Source organism: Barbatula barbatula (assembly GCF_947034865.1).
Source record: "Barbatula barbatula genome assembly, chromosome: 11".
Lineage (NCBI taxonomy): Eukaryota > Metazoa > Chordata > Actinopteri > Cypriniformes > Nemacheilidae > Barbatula > Barbatula barbatula.
In genome coordinates, this window is record NC_136774.1 from 11568680 (window position 1) to 11590246 (window position 21567).

Consider the following 21567-nt stretch of genomic DNA (forward strand, 5'->3'; position numbering starts at 1 on the left):
AGTTTGCATTTGTAAGGCTGATTATTAAAACCTTCACAAAACATCAGCTTATACTTTCCATCTGTGTTCATTTTTTCAAGTTTATATATAGAAGTCTTGCAAATTCAGCTAGCCCTGAAAACTGGAGGGGACATCAGCTAAAACACAACAAATACCAATGACTTCAAAAAAAGCATCTGATGTGAAATCAAGTATATCATTTAATAACTGATTAAGTGACTCAAAGCCAGCAACCTATAGGCTAGCTTTCACTCATTTTGGTCTCTGCCTACATTATCCACAACAAGTCATCCTTCATCGGGAAAGTTACTATTTAGTTCTCCAAAGTCACACAAATATAAAAACTAGTTTTTTTTAACCAGCCACGTTTTTTTGCATGTCTGCTCAACAGTTGCCATTAAACTGGGCCTGCACAAATACCCACATTTACGGTCTTTGTACTTGACTGACTTATTTCCTGTATTTATTCCAAGTGTTCAAGTGGCATAATGACCACAAGTCACAAGTGTATGTAGAACTTAATTACCCAATGACACACACTTGCTAAAATGTTGATTCAGTTGTGGCAGTAGTTATCGTTTTCATTTGTCTTTTAAATGTGAATGTCTGTGCAGTTCCACTCTAACATCACAATTTGTCTAGACCACTTTTGGTTGATCACGTAAAAGCCTGTTAAATTAAGTTGACACAACATCAAATCCTGTTTCTTTTGGTTACGTAAGGTCTTCTTTATCCCTCGTCTGTAAATGTAATGTGTTTCAATGTTTTTGCCCCACAGCAGTTGTTTGGCGATTTTCAGACATTTTCAAAAATCATGTTTTTTTATTGTGAATTCCAATTAATATCAATCTGCAGTTGGTTTGTTTAGATTTAATCCATAATAACTCAAATAAAACAGCTAACCAACACAATAAAAACATGATAACATAAATACAAAATTAAAAACTTTAAATTTGTAAAAAAATCATGTCTCTCATTTTGGAACCAAACTCTTCATTAAAAGGTTAGATTAAAAGCTACTTTAATAAACGTTTTTTGTTGTTGTTAATAAGTAAAATATTGTGCTAAAATGTGTAGTTGGAATCCAAATGAATTGATAAAAAGCAGTTACAAACGTTTTACAAAATAAACATCTCCTGAGTCTGCACCAATCAAATTGGTATGTCGTCCATCTGGAAACGTGTGTTTTTAAACCGAATAAAGTCCAAATTTGTATGGTACCTAGATATGATATAACTTCTTTGTTCAATGTAGGTCTGCCCGTTTTTGCCCATTTCATCCTTTACCAGGTTAGACATGTGAATGTAGTCTTAAAGTCCAATATATACAAACACGCTTTAAAATCCATGTTGTGTCCTTTCACTGTCCTCTAGTGCCTTAAAACAGTTACTGCACAAGATCGGTCACCCATTACAAAAAATGTGTGGTGGTAAATTAAACACTGACCCTGTCAGACTGTTGAAATATGTGTAAATTATGCATAAAGTATAGAGTAAGCCATAGTAGTTAGTGTTTATAGTTAAAGTTTTCAACTATTTATTTGATCAAAATAAAACCTTAACAAAAGCTGTAGAGATTTGTAATTGTTTTGCTCCACTGAGCAAATCTTTCTGAACAATCCAGTAACTCTTTAATATGCAAACCTCTAATGACTTCATACCAGATTTATGTTTGGTTCTTGAATTTCTTTTTGTGTTTACTCCGAGTTCCTGATTTGTCTTTTATTCTTTCATTCAAATTAACTCTTCCTGTTGTGTTCTCATTTCACTGTATTGATCGCAATAAATCCACTTACAAGAGCTATGATTTTAGAGCACATGGATCTCATTTTGCCCAAAATTGGAAAGAAAACACAAGGATGAGAATGACTTGTTTATGACCAGTGGCTCTGGAAATATTTGTCTCTATTTAAATCAGACTTTGGGAGATCGCAGAGGCAATTCTAAATGGCTGTCATGGTTTGGCCGTGCTGCAAATTCTACAGGGAAAATGGAGTGCCTGTTGAGATTTTGTTCATTGATAGAGACCAACAGGGAACATTAATGACAACTTTTTGTTGTTTATATATTTTTTATGGGAAACCATGATTTTGTTATATTGTTTAGATATTAATAAAAATTAAATACTTAATTTACTCACCCTTGAGTTGTTCCAAATCTGAATAAATGTATTTGTTCTGATGAACACCGAGAAAGATATTTGGAAGAATGCAAATAGTTCTTGGGCACTCCTAACTACCATAGTAGGAACATTTACAATGGTAGTCAAAGTGCACCAGAACCTTCGTTTGCTTTCCAACATTCTTCAAACTCTTTTGTGTTCAACAGAACAAATACATTAATACAGATTTGGAACAACTCGATGATAAGTAAAAGACGACAGAATTGTCATTTAACGGTCCATTAATTCTTCTGATAGTCTTCAAACAAAAAGAGGCATCTATGTGGTGGTCTACTACATTTCTCAGAATTATTGTTGAAATTCTGAATACACACATGGCTTTAAGTCCATAAGAATTCAGGCCTCCGACTTTTTTGTCTCCCATCTCTGTGCCAGTAATGTCTTTTCACGGCACAGGATATTGGCGAATACTTGGGCAGTGATGGGAAGCCCCTCGCTTCTGGCTCTGGATTTTCATACAATCCCCTGACTATTTCCCCAGTTTTCCATAGAAATCGAGGGGGAACTGAAATGGGGAAAAAACTGACTCCTGTGAAAATAAAACCACTTACTTGGTGGAAACAAAGATGCACTTTCTGAATGAGCACTGTCATTGTAACATTATTGGTTGGTGCTGGAAGATTGTCCCAAGCCCTGGGAAAACCATAACATATTGTCCTTAAATCTTGAACAAGTCTAGTTATATTTAACACATCAGACGAAATCTGTTTCAGCACCAGGAGCTTCTGAGTGTTTACTTTTTTAAAGCAAAAGGATATAAGCTTATGTCCCCGGGTGCTCGCAGTGAGGATTGATTTCTGACCTCAGTCTAATTGCTTTAACAGCTGATGTCGAAACTAAGTCGTGCAAATGGACTCTGGAACCATTTGTTGTTACATTTGGTTTATTACCCAAATAACGTTTTTGGAAAAGAATGCTATATGAATCCGCGTAACTCTCCAAACAGTAAAATACATGTATGCAAAACATCAAACGTTTCACAGATCCTCTAATTAGAGGCCTTTATGTTGGAAACAACATAGTGTCAAAACGTAAACATTTTACTCTGTTTAAATAATGTGGTAGCGACCTAACCTACCATTACATGCAATTGCTGTTACCATAATTATGAAGAAGTTGAAGAAACCAAAGAACATTATGAAAGGGGAAGCACACAGATTAAAAAACTGCATTATCCACTGCCTTCTTGTTAACTACAGGTCTCCCCTCACTTACCAGAGGTGAAATTACAGAGTCAAGATGTTTGTTGTATCAATAAGGGGCCCTATGGTGTTTCGTTGAAGAAAGACCTGTAAGTGTGACTTGTAAGCACGTAAGCATTAAAATAGGATGGCTGCTTTTAACCAGAAGATCATAAAGATGTATTGAAGCCAGCTGTGGACTGGCTCACCCAAATCTAACACACATGCTCAAAGAGATGTTTGGTTAAAGAGATGCCATATGTGGGAACATACTGTATATAAACCCAAGGGATGATACAAAGCCTTCTGCTTTGAAAAGAAAAAGGATGACTCAAAACTGTGCTGCCCTTCTAGATTTGGTTGTGCAAAGGCGTCACAATTTTGAGAAGACTTCAAAGGCGCTCAAAATTCACTCTTCTCATGTCTCTTCACTTTGTGTGTTTTGTTATCCAGCTGGTCACAAGGGCTTTGAAGAACAGCACTTGTAGAACAAATGAGACATTGATCCTCATTTCTGAGCCATAGCTCCTGAAGTGCCCTACTCACTCCTCCAGTCGTCTCATTCTGTGTTTTTCATCCGTCTCAGAGGCCTGTACCGTTGGGAATTCACTTGAGCTCTTCCTAGCCATCCGTCTGCATGTTTCACTATCCAGATGTTCCATAAATTCCGGAGGGGATGTTTTTTTGGTTCTTTACAGGCTTATATACAATCGTGTCCTGATTGCCTTTTTGCCAAGTTTTAAATTGAATGTCTCACTCAGGAAGAATGTACGCTTGAGGGTGATGGCGTCCAAGGTTTAGTAATAATCCCTGCTGTAGTCCTGTAATTGGTCATAGTCCATCGCTGCATTTTTTATTTGTTCCAAATAAGCAGACATCTCATCTAAGCAAAAGAAAGGGGGAAAGAGATTATAAACAGCTAATGAAACCAGAAGTAGTATTGGATCATGGCGTATTTTGTACCTGGTGGCAACACCCCTAAAATTGCTGTGGCTGAAACTTGGCCAAGCTCATTTCGAGCGATGCACCTGTATGTGCCAGAATCCGTTTGACTGGCCACTTCAATCTGCAGCCAACTAGAGAGCTCATACTTCTGAGGACCACCTCGTGACTGCAGAACAAATGGAGAAATGAAAAGCAGAGGTAGCTACTGGAAAAAACAACATTTCCTGTTGGCTAATGCAGGCTGAAGCCCTTGGCATGTTAATTGAGACATAAATCCTGGAATGTCCGGTGTCCCCTAAATCTCTGAACCTTGAACACCTTCAAAAGATCCTCTGACATAAATCAAGACTTTTTATTACCCTGCAAAGTTTCAGTTTCACACAAAGCTTACATGTGACAATTCTTTACCTGAATTGATATGTGGGGATCATCACCAGGTAAAACGACCTCTTTTCCATCTTTCCTCCATTCCACCAATGCCATGGGAAACGCAAACACCTCGCACAGAAATGCAACAGTGCTTCCTGTTACATTCACCAGATTCTGTGGTGGCATCTTGATGACTGGGACTTAACCGGAAAACAGAGCCAGAGAGAAAGCGGAAGAGACAGACAGAAGGAATTAAAGAGACAGAAAGAAAGAATGACAGAGGCAGACAGAAAGAATGGAAGAGACAGACAGAAGGAATTAAAGAGACAGATAGAAAGAATAAAAGAGACAGACAGTAAGAATGGAAGAGACACAGACAGTAAGAATGGAAGAGACAGACAGAAGGAATTAAAGAGACAGAAAGATAGAATGACAGAGGCAGACAGAAAGAATGGAAGAGACAGACAGAAGGAATTAAAGAGACAGATAGAAAGAATAAAAGAGACAGACAGTAAGAATGGAAGAGACACAGACAGTAAGAATGGAAGAGACACAGACAGTAAGAATGGAAGAGACACAGACAGTAAGAATGGAAGAGACACAGACAGTAAGAATGGAAGAGACACAGACAGAAAGAATGAAAGAGACAGACAGAAAGAATGAAAGAGACAGACAGTAAGAATGGAAGAGACACAGACAGTAAGAATGGAAGAGACACAGACAGAAAGAATAAAAGAGACAGACAGAAAGAATGAAAGAGACAGACAGTAAGAATGGAAGAGACACAGACAGAAAGAATGAAAGAGACAGACAGAAAGAATGAAAGAGACAGACAGTAAGAATGGAAGAGACACAGACAGTAAGAATGGAAGAGACACAGACAGAAAGAATAAAAGAGACAGACAGAAAGAATGAAAGAGACAGACAGTAAGAATGGAAGAGACACAGACAGTAAGAATGGAAGACACAGACAGTAAGAATAAAAGAGACAGACAGAAAGAATGAAAGAGACAGACAGTAAGAATGGAAGAGACACAGACAGTAAGAATGGAAGAGACACAGACAGAAAGAATGAAAGAGACAGACAGAAAGAATGAAAGAGACAGACAGTAAGAATGGAAGAGACACAGACAGTAAGAATGGAAGAGACACAGACAGAAAGAATAAAAGAGACAGACAGAAAGAATGAAAGAGACAGACAGTAAGAATGGAAGAGACACAGACAGTAAGAATGGAAGAGACAGACAGTAAGAATGGAAGAGACAGACAGTAAGAATGGAAGAGACACAGACAGTAAGAATGGAAGACACAGACAGTAAGAATAAAAGAGACAGACAGAAAGAATGGAAGAGACAGACAGTAAGAATGGAAGAGACATAGACAGTAAGAATGGAAGAGACACAGACAGTAAGAATGGAAGAGACACAGACAGAAAGAATAAAAGAGACAGACAGTAAGAATGGAAGAGACACAGACAGTAAGAATGGAAGAGACACAGACAGTAAGAATGGAAGAGACACAGACAGAAAGAATAAAAGAGACAGACAGAAAGAATGAAAGAGACAGACAGTAAGAATGGAAGAGACACAGACAGTAAGAATGGAAGAGACACATACAGTAAGAATGGAAGAGACACAGACAGTAAGAATGGAAGAGACACAGACAGAAAGAATGGAAGAGACACAGACAGAAAGAATGGAAGAGACACAGACAGTAAGAATGGAAGAGACACAGACAGAAAGAATGGAAGAGACACAGACAGAAAGAATGAAAGAGAGATAGACCGACGGAAAGAAAGAAAGAAAGAAAGAAAGAAAGAAAGAAAGAAAGTGTGTGAATGAGTGTGTTTTGACTATTATTTTATTATGAGCTATTAGTTATTATTATTAATACCTGTCTTGCACGGCCCATCGGTCGTATTGAGTCCTGGCTTTAAATAAGTCCCTTCTTTAAACTTGCAGAGATTCGTGTATGTTTGTCCGTCTGACCCACACAGAATCTTCTGAGACAAACACCCACACTGGGCTTCTTGCTCCTCTCCGTCGACTCCTTCAGACCTCTCCAGCTGGCACTCCAAATTCTCTCCGCACAGCCCATAATAGACGTTTCTCTCTCCGAGATCACATGCCTGTCCCTCTAGATTCCCGCACTCATAGCAGCAGCCGCAGCTGTCCTTCACCAGCCCCGCTCTACAGCCCCGCGCAAGCGGACACAGCTCCGGCACGCACGCCTCGCACACCTCCGTCCCGTCCCGCTCGTCGAACTCACCCGCACCTTTATAATAGTCGAAGGTGGCAAGGTCCTCGTCCATGTAGTCATATTTGTAACTGGGAAAACCTTCGCCAGCTCGTATGCATAAGACAACATAAAAGAGCACGAACGTTAACATTATTAGGGCTTTTGTCCTGTGCCCGTGCTGTCCAAGCAATACTTTACTTTCAAATATATTTTTCTCAATAACAAAGTTAAGCAGCAAGAGCTCCGTTCGTGTTAAAACTGCGAGACTGCTCTCCAAAGGCACATGGACATTATTAAAAGCGACTTGATAGACATAAATTCACTTTTAAGAAAGGGTAAAACATAAAAACAAAAAAGGAAGATGAAAAAGTTCGCCAAACTATGTTCCCCTATGTCTCTTAAGAAAAATTGCGTTTTAATTCAACTGAGATGATTCCGTTGTTTGATGTTGGCAGAGCTGTGGTGGTCTCATGCATCCCCGACTATGTTTCTTGTGTGTCTATACAGCATTTAAAACCATCTGTGGCTGGGGAAAATAAACACCGCAGACCTCCCCCACCCCTGCCATTTTCCAACTATGTCCCATTGGATGTCCGACGTGCAGAAAAACGTGATGGTGTGTGTGTTGGTGTTTCACTTCTGGTTTGACGAACGATATACAGTTTAAAGTTTATGCATTGACAGCTGGCAAGTGTACTTATCAAAATCACACAAGCCAGTAGGCGGCGGTATGCACTCTAAGCTTTATATTTAAATTAAATCAAAGTAATTTTATTTGTCATATATTGATTGTAATATTAGATCGTAAAGGCGTTTATTTTCAATCAAACGAAGGCAATATTTGTAAATTGAATAAGTATTTAATCATAAAGTTTAGGGCACCTATCGTGAACACTTTAAGTACTAATGAATCTTACCAATTTTGCTGATGGTAAATTAACCATGCTTCCAACCTCCAGACACACTCTCTCAGTTTAAATCTAGATTAAAACCCTTCTTTTCAGCAAAGCATACACATGATACATAACAGTATTATCTCTTGTTTAAAAGTAATGAATAGCAGCTCCGCTAATTATTCTCTTTCTGCCCTTCTTCCCTACATCAGGATACCACTCCTGAGGTAACTACAGATTATGATAGAGAGTGCTGTCATATATGACTCCCTCTGAGATGAAGGAATTATCAATGGTAATAGAAGAGTTCTGAAGTTTGTTTAATGTTACAGTTTTTCTCGATTGTTAACACACAAATATTGGTACTTGAGACACAATGACCACAACATGTAACTCATTCACCAACCCCCTGAACCAATTCTGCTAAACTACAAGCACAATTCCTGCTTTACACTCACATTGCAGTTCTAAAACACACTTTTTTCAAAACACTACACACAATTCTCTGCGTTTGGCACAATTTTCGGGCAGAAAAATCTCTTGTTTTCACAAGGTACACACTGCCATTCAAATATGAACACTCACTCATCACATGTGTAAACACCTGTCACAAACGCTTATACCCCTTCTCCAAGCTATGGAAGACACATGTGGAGATATAGCAGGACTTTTCATGGCTGGACTGAAAAACATTGCTTGTGATGTGGATGATGTGCTGTGGTCAGACCCAAACCCAAGAGAAGATGCAGCATAGTTTATTTACTGTAACTGTATACAGTAAATTCTTCTGTTGTTTTGTATGTAGACCACTGTATGTGCCACTTTGCGTTGGTTGGGATGTACACTGTACATTGTTTTTGTTGGAAAAATAAAATATATTTGTTATCGTGTATTTGTGTGTTCTGACTATAAAATCTATTTTTTATATATATATACAAAAAATATTTTACAACACACTTGTATATGTACTGTCTGTAGTAAGTGTAACACTGAACCAAATAAAGCGCAAAGTCATTATGATGAATGGAGAAGTGTTTTACATAGATCATAGTGTTTTATAAAGAGCACATCAGTGTTCAAGTGGTTCTAATAAATGTTTATTCATATGATGGTTTGTGTTTGTCATTTGAAAACAAAATACCATTTTGAGAAGAAAGAACATTGTTTTGAATGTAAAGTTTCATTTTGCAGGAGAAGTGAGGGGTTTTGCCAATTGTGTTTGTGTTTTTGGATTTGTGTGTAGAGTTCTGAGAATATGAGGCATGCTTTCAGAAAATGTGTGTAAACAATCGAGAAAAACTGTAATCTTGAGCTGATAAGAAGTTTAGTGTCATGATCCTGCCTTATCATGTCTTGATTTCCTAGTCTAGTGGCAGGATCATGACAGGTCCACGTGTTTTGTGTGGAGAGAAACATATTATTCTCAGTTATGACATAATATGCGTTAATTATCTTCTGTTAGTTTCCCTATTTAATGCCCTCATGTCTATTGTCTTGTGCTCGTTCGTTTTGCATGCCTGTGCCTGTGCCTGTGCCTGTGCCTTAGTCTTTGTTTTGTCAGTGTTTTCCCCCATTGTGGGTGTTTGTTTTGTTGTTTGTTATTAAAGCCTGTTTAACCCCTTCACCACTGCCTGCGCTTGGGTTCTCCTTCCATCCCCTGACAGAATGAACGAGCCAATTCTGAACCCAGCAGGCAGCATGGACACAGAGGACCATGCTTTGGCATCCGCCAGAAAGACTCGGACGTTTGGGAGTTCGCCCGAGAGTTTCTGTCTGCAGCCGAGTCACGGTGCTTCCGTGAGGAGGAGTTGAAGGTCATCTTCAACAGCTGCCTCACAGAGCCGCTCTCCCGATCGGAGATGAAGATACTGAGGCCCCTGGGTTTCACTGATCTGGTCCGTTACGCCAGTAACCGGGATCCGCCCGGGGTCTCAGCACAGCTCAACCACACGGCTCCCTTGGACCCGATTCCAGAGGGTCGAGCCCTGCAGATTGGGGTTGTGGGCATCGCCGCCTCACCTCCTACAACCTCCTCCCCACCCGCAGTCAGCCTTGGTGGCAAGCGGGGGAGACGGGAATCCTGGGGGTCCTCATCCAAGGCCTCCAATCCCGTCCCATTCTCGTCGTTCCTTCAGCCGGCCACCAGGGGGGTGGCTAAGCTGAAGAAGAGGCAACGTAGGGGACGGCTCGGAGTCCGGTGGTTCCCAGTCGGGTGCAGCCGGTGTCCAGTCCGGTGTCCGTTCCGGTGCAGCAGCCAGAGTCCAGTTCCGTATCCGTTCCGGTGCAGCAGCCGGAGTCCAGTGTCCAGCCACAGGCGACCAGTCCTGCCCAGGCGTCCCAGCCGGTGTCACAGCCGGTGATGTGATGTTTGTGAAAGATTTAACCGAGATAAAGACGGTAGATAATAAACAAGAGTGGCCCCAGGGCAGAGCCCTTGGCCACACCTGTATTAAGGTAAATTATTTTAATTAGGTCGAATTAACTGAGTGCGGCCAGAGAGATATTAATGGAACCATTTGAGAGGTATGTTATTGATACCAATAGAAGAAACACTACCTAGAAGAAGTTTGTGTCAAAGGCCGCACTCAAATCATGCAGAAGAAAAATGGATAGTAAACCAGAGTCAGCCGCTAGAAGGAGATCATTAGTGATTTTAACGAGTGATGTTTCTGTGCTGTAGAGGGGATGGAAACCAGACTGGAATTGTTCGTTTCAATTAATGCAGGAAAGATGGGTACGGAGCAACTATTTTTTCAAGAATTTTAGAGATAGGACGAATATTATTAAAATTGTTGGGATCTAAACCTAGTTTCTTGAGAATTGGATTAACAATAGCTGTTTTGAGAGAAGGAAAAATTCCCGTGGTAAGGGAAGTGTGAATGATATCTGTGGTGAAAGGGGGCAAAAAGGAAAGAGTAACCTTAACAAGAACAGTAGGAAGAGGATCCAATCTACATGTTTAAGATTTAGATTTTTGAATGAGTTCAGAAATTTCAATAACTGAAGGTAGAGTAAATGCTAAGAGTTTATTAAAAAAAGACGAACTCAACTCCCAAAGCAAGTTCAAAAATAGCATTTCACTGAACCACACAGAAAATCATTAACATATTATAAGTAAATGAAAGTAGCAAATATTCAGCTGTGTTTTACTCTTTTAGTTCGACATCCAGAGTCTGTTGCACTTGTGGGTGCTGGACTCTTGGCACAGGTTCTGCTGAATAATGGGATATATAACAAAGCGCGGCTGGGTGAAACTGACAACTAATGAAATAACTTTGTGGGGCATCAAAAGAGCAGGGAGGGTCGAATAGAGCGGGGGAGGAAAATGATGTGTGTGCATGTGTGTGTCTTTGGCTGGTATTTCTTATGCCCTCCGAGTGCCAGCCGGTCAGCCTATTGGGACCAGCCTAGAATGTATTCAGTTAATAGAAATGTGTTGGCAGTGTTTCCGCCCCTAAGCATGCAATATATATTGAGCCCCTGATGCCACCCCACAGCGACTGGCACCCCGGAGCTGGTAAGAGAACACTACGTGTTTATTTACAATTTTTGCTGCTGCTTTTATAATCGTAACAGGAATGGCAAACAACTCAACCGTCTTGTTTATATACATTACATTACATTATGTATTATTTAATTGGCACAAATAATAATTGCTTTCTTCATCTTATATGTTTTGGATGTCATTTCTCCGAACAAAGCTCATCACACCCATCCTGGTTCACTATGGCTACTGATCACCAGAACCCTGCAACCAAACAAAAGCAACAAGTGACCAGTGCATTTAAGGTACAAACACATTCAAGCAGTATCCCTCATCTATCATTCCTACCTAATTTTCTTCTCTCTCTCCCTCCACAGTTGGTGATATACGAACAAGAAAACTTCCAAGGCCGCTGTCATGAGCTGACTGGGCCCTGTGACAACCTCCAGGAGGCGGGCGTGGAGAAAGTAGGCTCAATACTCGTTCTGTGTGGACCGTGAGTATTAGTTTGAATGTGTCTGAAAAAGATAAGGTAACAGAAAGTGGCTATGAACGCATAGTAGTTTACAGAGACTATAGTGCAGTGAATCAGAGATAAATTTGTATGCAGGTGGGTGGGATATGAGCAGCCCGGATGTAAGGGGGAGCAGTATGTGTTTGAGAAGGGTGAGTATCCTCGCTGGGATGCCTGGACCAACAGCAGACGCAGTGACTGCATCTTCGCCTTCCGCCCCGTTAAAGTGGTAACTTAAAGACCTTACTACAGACCTTTGAATTCCAGGTTATATATACACATTCAGTAAAAGATTCCACTTCTCTAAACAACGCTCCGTTGTTTCAACCAATGGTTAGGTCACATTTGGACAAACCCAACTACAGAGTAACCCTATAGTATAGTATACTAAACCATACTATAAAATAACACAAATAGAATTTTAAGAAATTGTGCAGATGTTTAAATGTTAAACACATCAAAGCAAGCTTCCGTTCAAAAATGCATTCTTTACCTAGATTATTCAGGCATTCTCTCAACCAACCTCACTACGATATCCACATGGGAATATTTCAAAATACTTTACCATGTGTGCTGGACATGTGTTGGCTATTATCGACCAGCTTACAAAAATATGTTTTGAAAATGTCTTAAAATAACAATGTAAGAATTACGTTTTCATAATCTTTTCAGAATGTTTATAAATAACATAGAATGTAGATAAAATGTTATTTTAAGGTTGCTGCAGGAACATTCTAGGAACAACTTTTGTAAGAACATTTAATACATTTCTGAGTATGTTCCCTTTGAGCTTGGCACGGTCCAACTTATCTAAAACAAACAAAAACAATGTTTTTAAGTGTCTAAGCAGAACTTATTTTTGTTTGTGAAAATATTGGACCATCACACTTTTGACTTGTAGATAGGGCTGGGCGATATGGCTGAAAACTGTATCACGATATCAGTGTTTCATATCGGTCGATATCGATAATTATTGATATTTTTATGACCCATTTAAAATAAGGACCAGGAGAAAAATATTGTACATTTAAACATTTTTATTTTAAACTTAAACTTCCTCTGATCATAATCCCCTCAGTTATTGAGACAGAAATGTCAACACAATCATGCAAAACTCAAATAATTAAAATGTAAACATAAGTCTAAAGTCACAATGAACACTTAACAATTATCTCTTAACATTTAAGGGGAAATATGCAGTCTCAAGGCATCTAGTTTTTAAAACCCATTCATTGTCGATGAAGTGAATGGTCAAGCTAATGTATGGCTCAAGAAGTACGGCTTGACCACAGGTCAGAGGTTGTTGCAAAGTACTTGGCTGACAATATTTCTTGCTGCACAGATTCTTTGCATATTACATACAGTTTAGGAATGGCAGTCTTAGAAAAGTATTTTCGGCCAGGAAGAACATAGCGTGGGTCAAGCACGTGTATGAGCTTTTTATAACCTGGCTTCTCGACAGTGCTAAGCGGAAGCATGTCTTTGGCTATATGATATGCCACTGCCTCCGTTATATCTTTGTACCGTTTAGATTGTTTGTCATAAGGCACTGATGCAGAGTACCTCTCCATGATCGTCTGCTGCTTGTGCGGTGTTGCAGCAGCTGCAGAAGTTGTTGGTTGAATACGGCTGTACTCCAAAGGGTGAGCGCGACTAAGATGGTAAAACAAGTTTGTGGTATTACCAGTCTTGGCGGGGACAAAGGTCTTGCATACTTTGCAGACGACATTGGTCTGACTACGGTCAGACTTGTAATATCCAAAAAACTGCCATACTGGCGAGCTGACTTTTCCTCTTTTATTTACAATTTCCTCGCTCGCCGCGGGACTCATTTTCTGCTTATCAGTCGCCGGTTTCTGAGAGGAATCCAGCAGACCAGCACGAGACAACGAAACAGCGCAACCAAACTTGATACTGTTACACGATTGGCTGTTAGCTTGTCACTCCCTACGTTGCTAGGCTACCAGAGAGCGAGTGCCTTTGTTCATGCAACCAAACTTGCTTTGAAACCTCTGGTTTCTTCATGGGTTTCTTCCGACGAAGAAAAAAAAAAAAAAAAAAAAACTTTATCGAACTTTTATCGAGCGCATTTTTTATTGATATTGATTACATGTCTATCGCGATACATATCGTTATCGTTTTATCGCCCAGCCCTACTTGTAGAGCATATTCATTTGTTTTCATTTATTGAATATAACACTTCCGACATTGTTGAACATCATCGCTGTTTCCCTGCAGGACAGCCAGGAACAGAATATCGTGCTGTACGAGAAAGCAAGCTTCGCTGGGAAGAAGATTGAGATCTTAGATGATGATGTCCCCAGCTTTCACGCTCATGGATACCATGAGAAAGTTTCCTCAGTCCGTGTGCAGAGTGGCACGTGAGTAAAGCAAAGACGAAATACTTCATGGTATACTGATATTTAATGCAGACATTGGCTTTCTGTATGGAAAGCATGTTGTTTCATGTTCTCGTGCTTGTCTTCTTAACAGCTGGGTGGGTTATCAGTACCCGGGATACAGAGGCTATCAGTACTTGTTTGAGAAAGGAGAGTATAAGGAGTGTTCTGAGTTCGGGGCTGTGCTGCCTCAGATCCAGTCAGTGAGGCGCATTCGTGACCTGCAATGGCACCAAAAAGGAGCTTTTCACCCCTCTAAATAAGCGACCAGCACATCTCTTCACCCCCAGCTTCTTACGCTCTTTCTCTCTTCTTCAACTTTGAATGCTGATCTTTTAAGCCTCTTTCAGTTGTGTAAGTGATTCCATTTGCCACTGCAGAGTAAAAAAACAGATTTTGCGTTATGGTTGACTCGAGTTTTTATTAAGGGTTTTATAGTTTGGAGTTGGCTTGAAGTCAATATCTTTCCAATGATAATTACTTAACATTTTTAACATTTCAAAATGTTATTTCAGACTGCCTTGTGCAATACATGACCCAGTGAACAGAAAAATATTTTAGGAAGAATATATTTTGCATTTACATATTTTAATATGTTTTCACTATTATCTCAAAGTAAATGACAACGTAGAAGTACTGATAACACATGTCTTTGGATCAGTGTGAAAACTATTGAACTATTGCAGTACACTTATGACCTAATTGTAACAGAAACAAAACAAGCTATTTAAAGAGGTAAGAACCGCACGGAGTATGATGAAAGAAATAACAATCTTTAACCACGATATGAAACACATAAAATAAAATAATACACACATCCTATAAAACTGAGATTTCAATCTTTAACAAACTATAATAATATGAGGTTCGCCATTCTTTCAATTCGAAAATAAAACTTTAAAAAAGAAACTGAAATAAAGTTTTGTGATTAACATTTGAGGTTTTGTGCAACCTATTGAATATAGCAAAATTTTGACATTTCAGTGAAGTTTTTGTTGTGAAACAAGAACTTTTCTTCAAGTAATAGGAACCAAAAACTAAACCAGCTTGTGGCATAAAAGTGGTCGGATAACAATCATACAGGGTTAAAAGGATGTGACAGAATTTCAATTTGAATAATTTTAACATTTAGTAAAATACTAATCTAATCACTAAGCAATAGCAATGAGCAATTAAGCAATAAGCCAGAAGATGCTCCTCCCACAACCTAATTATAAGCACCCTTATTCCTCACGCAAAGCATGCTAGGAACTGAATTCTTTCTCAACAAATCGTCTTGAATTAACTTGTTTAAATTAAGTTTAACTAACTCAAATGTAAGAATTAGTAACAGTAACTCTACATATTTAATTTAGTACACTTTTTATTTAAAATTACTTTTACACAACTATAACTATTTAATGACTTTGAACATTCTGGTTCACAGTCTGAGGTCAGCTATAAGTTTTGGGAATTTAACAACAGCTAAGAACATGGCACAACCACTCAGAATTAAGGACCAGAACTAACTGTTTTGTGAATTTTATGTTTTAGTTTAGAAAAAGAATGAATATTGAATCATTCTATTATTCTCCTATGGGCTACTTCATTCTCTCCTTACAGTTACCCGCCCAGATTTAAAGACATAATCTAACAACTCAATCAAGTTCCTTTTCACTTGATTTTGATGATACACTACATGTGTCCCCTTCTGCTCTCCTCTTATAGAAAGCTCTGATGCCTCTAAAAGCCACTGAAGGGCCACACCTTCACTTTCAATGTGCTGCTCAATGTTTGTGTCACCCAGCCAGTCACCGCATGTGAATAACACTATAGTGCGCTTCCACACACTTTCACCCATAATTGTCATGTACTGCCCAACAGTACAATTCTCAGCTTTGGAAGAAATGGCATACAAATAGTTTTCATTATTTTATTGTATTACTGTAGACAGCATTCACAAGATGATTCATCTCACCTATCGAGCCTTCAGTTTCTGTCTTCTTTATCACCTTCGTGATTCGTTGTTTTGCACATTCTTGAGTTCTTCTCTTTTTCTCTTCCACCTTTCGCAGAAACTCTCGATCAAACTCACAATAAAGGCCACCGTTTCTGCACACCATCTTCTCAATCTTTTCCAGCAGCTCGGTCACCTGAGAATCATTTCTCCGATCATTATTATTTAGAACGTGATATCGATTGCCACATTCTCTTATTAAACTTTTTAGAGCTGCCCCCTCGCTTTCAATGTGCTGCTCAATTGCAGTGTTTCCAAGCCAATCTCCATAAGTAAACAATACTATTGTGTACTTCCAGACTCTTTCTATGAAAAGTTCAAGGTGTTGCTTAATAGCTATTCTATTTTTTGGTGTGAAAGAGCCATCCACTCGTATGACCAAGAGAAGAGCGTGCGCTCCTGGTGGACACAGAGACATGCTCAACACAAATTCTTGTTTTTAAAGTTCAGGTGAATCCTCCAGGAGATAGTTGTTCCACCAGCCTGGAGCCTTCACGACTGTCACCTTCCTTCCAAAGACTTCGACCTCCCTGGGTCAGGGTCTGAGCAGATGTACGCACTTTTGATTGTCCGAGTGCAGCATATTTTTGGAAATATCAGCCATTCCTGTAGCTTGTAAAGGATTTGTATGTCGACAGGTGCTCTTAATATGTCAATGACATGATTAGTAATCGTTTACAAGGCAGAGAAGCAGATTTCAAGATGATTTGCGATTTATAGACTTCACATCTGAAAGAGAGGCGCAAACACGTTTTCTGTGCACACATTCGTTCTATGGATCACACGTACACACTTTGAGAAATTATCGTAAAATCAAATTTAGGACTGTATCTACGCAGCTTTTTGTAAATGAGGCCCCGTGTGTTTTTTGTCAAATTCATTGATATATTACCAGTTTTTACCATCAATACCACACTGTACACTGGTCGGCAGCAGGCAACAAAACTGGCCCGCCAGCAATAATTTCTGCATTTGCATTTCAGTACGTGAGGAGTACAAAAAATAGGCTACGTTAAATAATTATATACATTTTATGTAATTATATAATAACTAAGTGTTAAAAGTAGGCTATTCTAGTTGCTTAAATGATCCTTTGACTATGTTCCGGCCAGCCATCTAGCGGCGAATATTTTATTTTCGCCCAATGCCAAACTAACTTGACGACCCCTGCTGTACACTGTAAACAAATGTTATTTTAGCGCCCCAGCTGCAAAAATTTTTTACAGGTATTTTTACAGTGTGCAGTGTGAAACTGCAATGTAATTTGACGTTTTTTACAATATTACAAAAAAAAAGCTAAATAGTGTAAAAGTACAGTCAAATCGCTGTTGTTATGAGACCACACTATGCATTATGTGTCTTACCTGCATGAGATAATAAGTCCTGCTTCTGTTTTTCTAATGCCATAAGTCGTTCTTTAACCCTTTTCTCTTGTGCTTTTCTCTCCGATTTTATGGCAAGTAAAACTGCGTAATCCATCGCAAAATTGCCATCGCCATTGTTTTCTGCCACCATGTTATCAATTTTCTGTAGCAGCTCTATTACCTGTTTGTTGTCTTTTTTAGTCTTATTGTCGAAAACATGCCATCTTTTCATACAGCTCGCAATGACCCATTCAAGAGGCCGTCCTTTGTTTTTATTATACTCCTCAAAACTTGTGTCCTGCAGACTGTCCCCAATAGCAATATACAGTGATTCCAAATATGAACACCCAAAAGCTGAACAGCACGCTCTTCAATTGCTTTTTGGTTCATTTCTGAGTCCAGACGCACAACTATCAGCACTGCATGGGGTCCGGGCTGACACAGAGACATACTGAGGACCATTTCTTCTGCATGTAGCGCTGGTGTGTCCTTGATGAGGTCATTTCTCCACCAGCCTGGAGCTTCAACCACAGCAACCTTCCTTCCTTCTACTTCTCCACAGCTTTTAACACATTGAGCGGTTTTTACAGTGAACTCTTGTTTGCCGAGGATGGTGTTTCCAGATGAGCTCTTGCCGGCTGCTTTATTGCCTAGCATTAAAATTCTCAACTCTGAGGTATGGTGCACATCATCTGTAAGAATATTGTGTGATGTTAATGTCCTGTATTATTTTCACACATTTTTGCTTCAATCAAATGTTGCAATTGAAAGCAAAGTGACTTCCAAACACTTCATGTTGTTATTATGTTAACATGTTTTTATTGCGTTTTATGATGTTAGTTCTTCTTTTTAGTTGTTATGGCTTAAATCAAAACAACATCTTCTGTATGCTTGTAGAGAAGTGTGCAAACAACGCCAGGGTCAGTATATACTAGGGATGTCACGGTACCAAAAACATGTCTTACGATACTATACCAGCTGAAGTTACTCAATACCAAGTAGTATCACAATTCTGTGCCATGTTCATAATTCAAATCTATACAAAAATCACAGATTTAGATGAAACGTTTTGTATTTATAAAAGTAAACTGTATTATACTTTGCACTAGAATATGTTGCTGTAGTAAATACGACAGTACACTAGATCATTTTTCACGTGGGAACTAATTCAAAAGTGGGACAAATTTCATCCACACGGCAGTCTTTATAAAGGGAAATATTAAGCTTCCTTTAAACGCAGAACTAAGCAGCCAGTAGGTGGCGTAAATTGTCCACCAAGAATACTTTAAACAACTCGTTCAAAACACACATTCATTCACGAGATAAACTCCTCAAAAAGGCAGATGCGCATATGCAACATTAACTACGGTACTACGATACTACCGTTTCAAAAATAGACCCTAGTAGACTATATACAAACCCGTGCAGCTGCTCGTCCTCTTCGCCTACTTCAGTTCAGTACTGTAGGCTACTATGAATAATAAGGTTTATTTGGAGCCAGAGGGACTGTCAGACACGCCAGAAAATGAGTCATTCAAGTCATTTGCGAGTAAGTGCTTAGAGGAGACGCGAACTGTTTAGAAAGGTTCAGTCCGATTTGGTGAGCCGGTTCATAAGAACGATTCGTTCGCGAGCCGGCCATCCACAATAGCGCAGTACGAGCAGTGGCCCGCGCGTTGTGGGGGGCCCCCAAAAAATTGACTCGAATAAATAATTAAACCGTTTTTATAACGTGTGTCAGTACACGATCCGTTCCACCTGCACGATCCGTTCACGCATGCGCGTAATTACGTATTAGAAAACGTCATGGTTTTCCTACACTATTTGTACCGTGACGCAGGCGATGAAACGTTTGACGGCAGGCGGCATAACTGGCGGCATATTCTTTGTTTACGTTTTGAAATGTCGCTTACGTTACCATGATTACGATGTGTTTATGTGGTTGCCAATCCAAAATAATAGAGTTGTTACATGAACATAGATGATTTCGGTTTCATGTGGAATAAAGTATTTTTATCGACTGCAAATCTTCAGTTTCCTCCAAACTCCATTTTGCGATTCATTGCTGTATCATGTCTATTAACCTTACCGTGTTTCGATCTAAGGTCAGTAGTATTGTCAAAGACAGTTTGTGTCGTATTTTAAATTAAAATCTGATAATACTAGTTGACTTTATGTAGTAATTTATTAGTATGGGCCTATATATAGGCTAATATATCTATCCATTTAAATTAGTACAATAATCCCTTCAATGTCGTTTACAGAAGCCAATAAGGAACATAACACGCATGTCTAACTAGACTGTAGTTCTTTCTTCATGTAAATTATAAAGTCAGGGGAAACATTACAGTATTTCAAACTGACTTGACAGAACGCATAGTGAAATGAGACCAGGTGGAACGAAGCTAAGTAAATTGAGTATTGTATTTTATTTAACAGTAAAAAATATAAATAAAGTAAAACAAAGCTGCGCAAGCGTGGAACAGATCGTGCAGTGTCGTAAATCGTCGCAAAACAAAATCATCATTTGCGCATGAGCGGTTTCTACAACGTCGTTGTGCGCATGCGTGAACGGATCGTGCAGGTGGAACGGATCGTGTACTGACAACGTGAACGTAAAGGACTTTTATTTTGGTGGTAATTGCAGCCTACCGTGTTTGGCGATTATGACCATATCTGTTGTCCTTGTTAACCAATCACGATTAAGAATTTCCGCAACTGTTCAGAGAGTGAAGCTGCTGATTCTGAAGCATACATCTATTCTACCAAGTGTCACGGATGTGTCTACACCTCTAAAGCTTTTTTTAACCGTCACAGTGGCAAGTGGCGAGAGATCTTTTTCTAAACTAAAACTAATAAAAACCTGCATGAGAAGCACAATGAGCCAGGACAGACTTTCTGAACTTGCGATACTCAGCATTGAAAGGCAGCACGCGCGTCAGATGGACATAACAGACATTGTCAGGGACTTTGCGCAGAAAAATGCTAGGAGAAAGGGGCGCTTTGGAGGATTTTAAAGGTAATATATATTACCTTTATTGAATGTTAAACGTCATGAATCTTTGTTGTATACTGCAGATAGAAAAAATATTTTGACGTCATGTGCTCCTTTGCATTTTAACAAGTTAATGTAATTGCTGTTTTATTGTTGGTGTTTCTTTTATTCTTTTTTTGTGAAAAGTTCTTAATACATAAATACGAAATAATTACATACTGTTAAATTCCACAGGACTAATTCACGATTTTAAATGAAAAGGTGAATCCCCCATCTAATTATGCGGTGAGGGGCCCCGCCTCCACTCTTGCGGGTAGGCCAACGCATTTTGCGCTACGCCACTGAGTACGAGTAACAAGATTTAGGAATAAAATGAAGCTATTTAGTAGTTATGTTGTAACTAAAAAGCCAAACTATTTGAACATCTAGTGATCATCTCAGTAGCAACGCATAAAACTTGCAAAAATATTCTTCATGTCTAAATAAAAGAACTAGGCTTTTTAGAACTTTAAACACTCTTGAAAGTAATTTTTCTTGACATACTGTAAACTAAAATGATAAAAATGCACATTATTCACGCAGATTAACACTTTATCGCATATTTAACGTTACATGTGTCGTTCTCGTTTGATCCTTGTGTAATCTCACAAGACGATAAATCGCTGGCGACATGACTTTCTTCCTCCATAGCGCGAACTTTGGGAAATTCTTTGTTTCTTAAGATTTTGAATATCCGTTTAGCTAATATGTGTCTTCGTCATACAGTATTTATTTTCACACGCTGTTGCTCCATCTGTCTATTGGCGTCAATTGTAAGGATTTTAAGTGAGAAAAATGAGGAAGTCTTGGGATCACGTGCCGAAAACCTGTGTGGTTCGTTCCCGCACATACAACATATTGCATTAATATGACAATACATATTATAATACATTTAATATTTTGTGAAATTGGTCTTCTACAGCAGTTCTTGGATTACTTTGTTTCATTCAGATTACAATAATGGTTGTT

At 39.0% G+C, this 21567-nt stretch overlaps 3 protein-coding genes across 3 annotated transcripts; 1 reads left to right on the forward strand and 2 right to left on the reverse strand.

The window, feature by feature from the left end:
* Nucleotides 1-3055: 3055 nt before the first annotated feature.
* On the reverse strand, nucleotides 3056-7065 carry kazald3 (Kazal-type serine peptidase inhibitor domain 3; the record flags this gene model as incomplete). Its single annotated transcript, XM_079468118.1, has 4 exons — nucleotides 3056-4245; nucleotides 4326-4473; nucleotides 4716-4876; nucleotides 6570-7065. The coding sequence occupies 4 exons, from the start codon at nucleotides 7063-7065 to the stop codon at nucleotides 4160-4162; spliced, it is 891 nt and encodes a 296-aa protein (XP_079324244.1). The 3' UTR covers nucleotides 3056-4159.
* A 4062-nt stretch (nucleotides 7066-11127) lies between these two features.
* Nucleotides 11128-15141, forward strand: crybb2 (crystallin, beta B2). The gene is made up of 6 exons (XM_079466988.1): nucleotides 11128-11324; nucleotides 11509-11596; nucleotides 11669-11787; nucleotides 11902-12034; nucleotides 14044-14186; nucleotides 14299-15141. Exons 2-6 carry the CDS (start codon nucleotides 11534-11536, stop codon nucleotides 14465-14467), a joined length of 627 nt encoding a protein of 208 aa, XP_079323114.1. The 5' UTR covers nucleotides 11128-11324; nucleotides 11509-11533; the 3' UTR covers nucleotides 14468-15141.
* Nucleotides 14475-21247, reverse strand: LOC306900806 (GTPase IMAP family member 8-like; the record flags this gene model as incomplete). The annotated part of the gene is made up of 5 exons (XM_079468119.1): nucleotides 14475-14578; nucleotides 16162-16599; nucleotides 17565-17745; nucleotides 17799-18256; nucleotides 21172-21247. 5 exons carry the CDS (start codon nucleotides 21245-21247, stop codon nucleotides 14499-14501), a joined length of 1233 nt encoding a protein of 410 aa, XP_079324245.1. The 3' UTR covers nucleotides 14475-14498.
* Nucleotides 21248-21567: the final 320 nt, after the last annotated feature.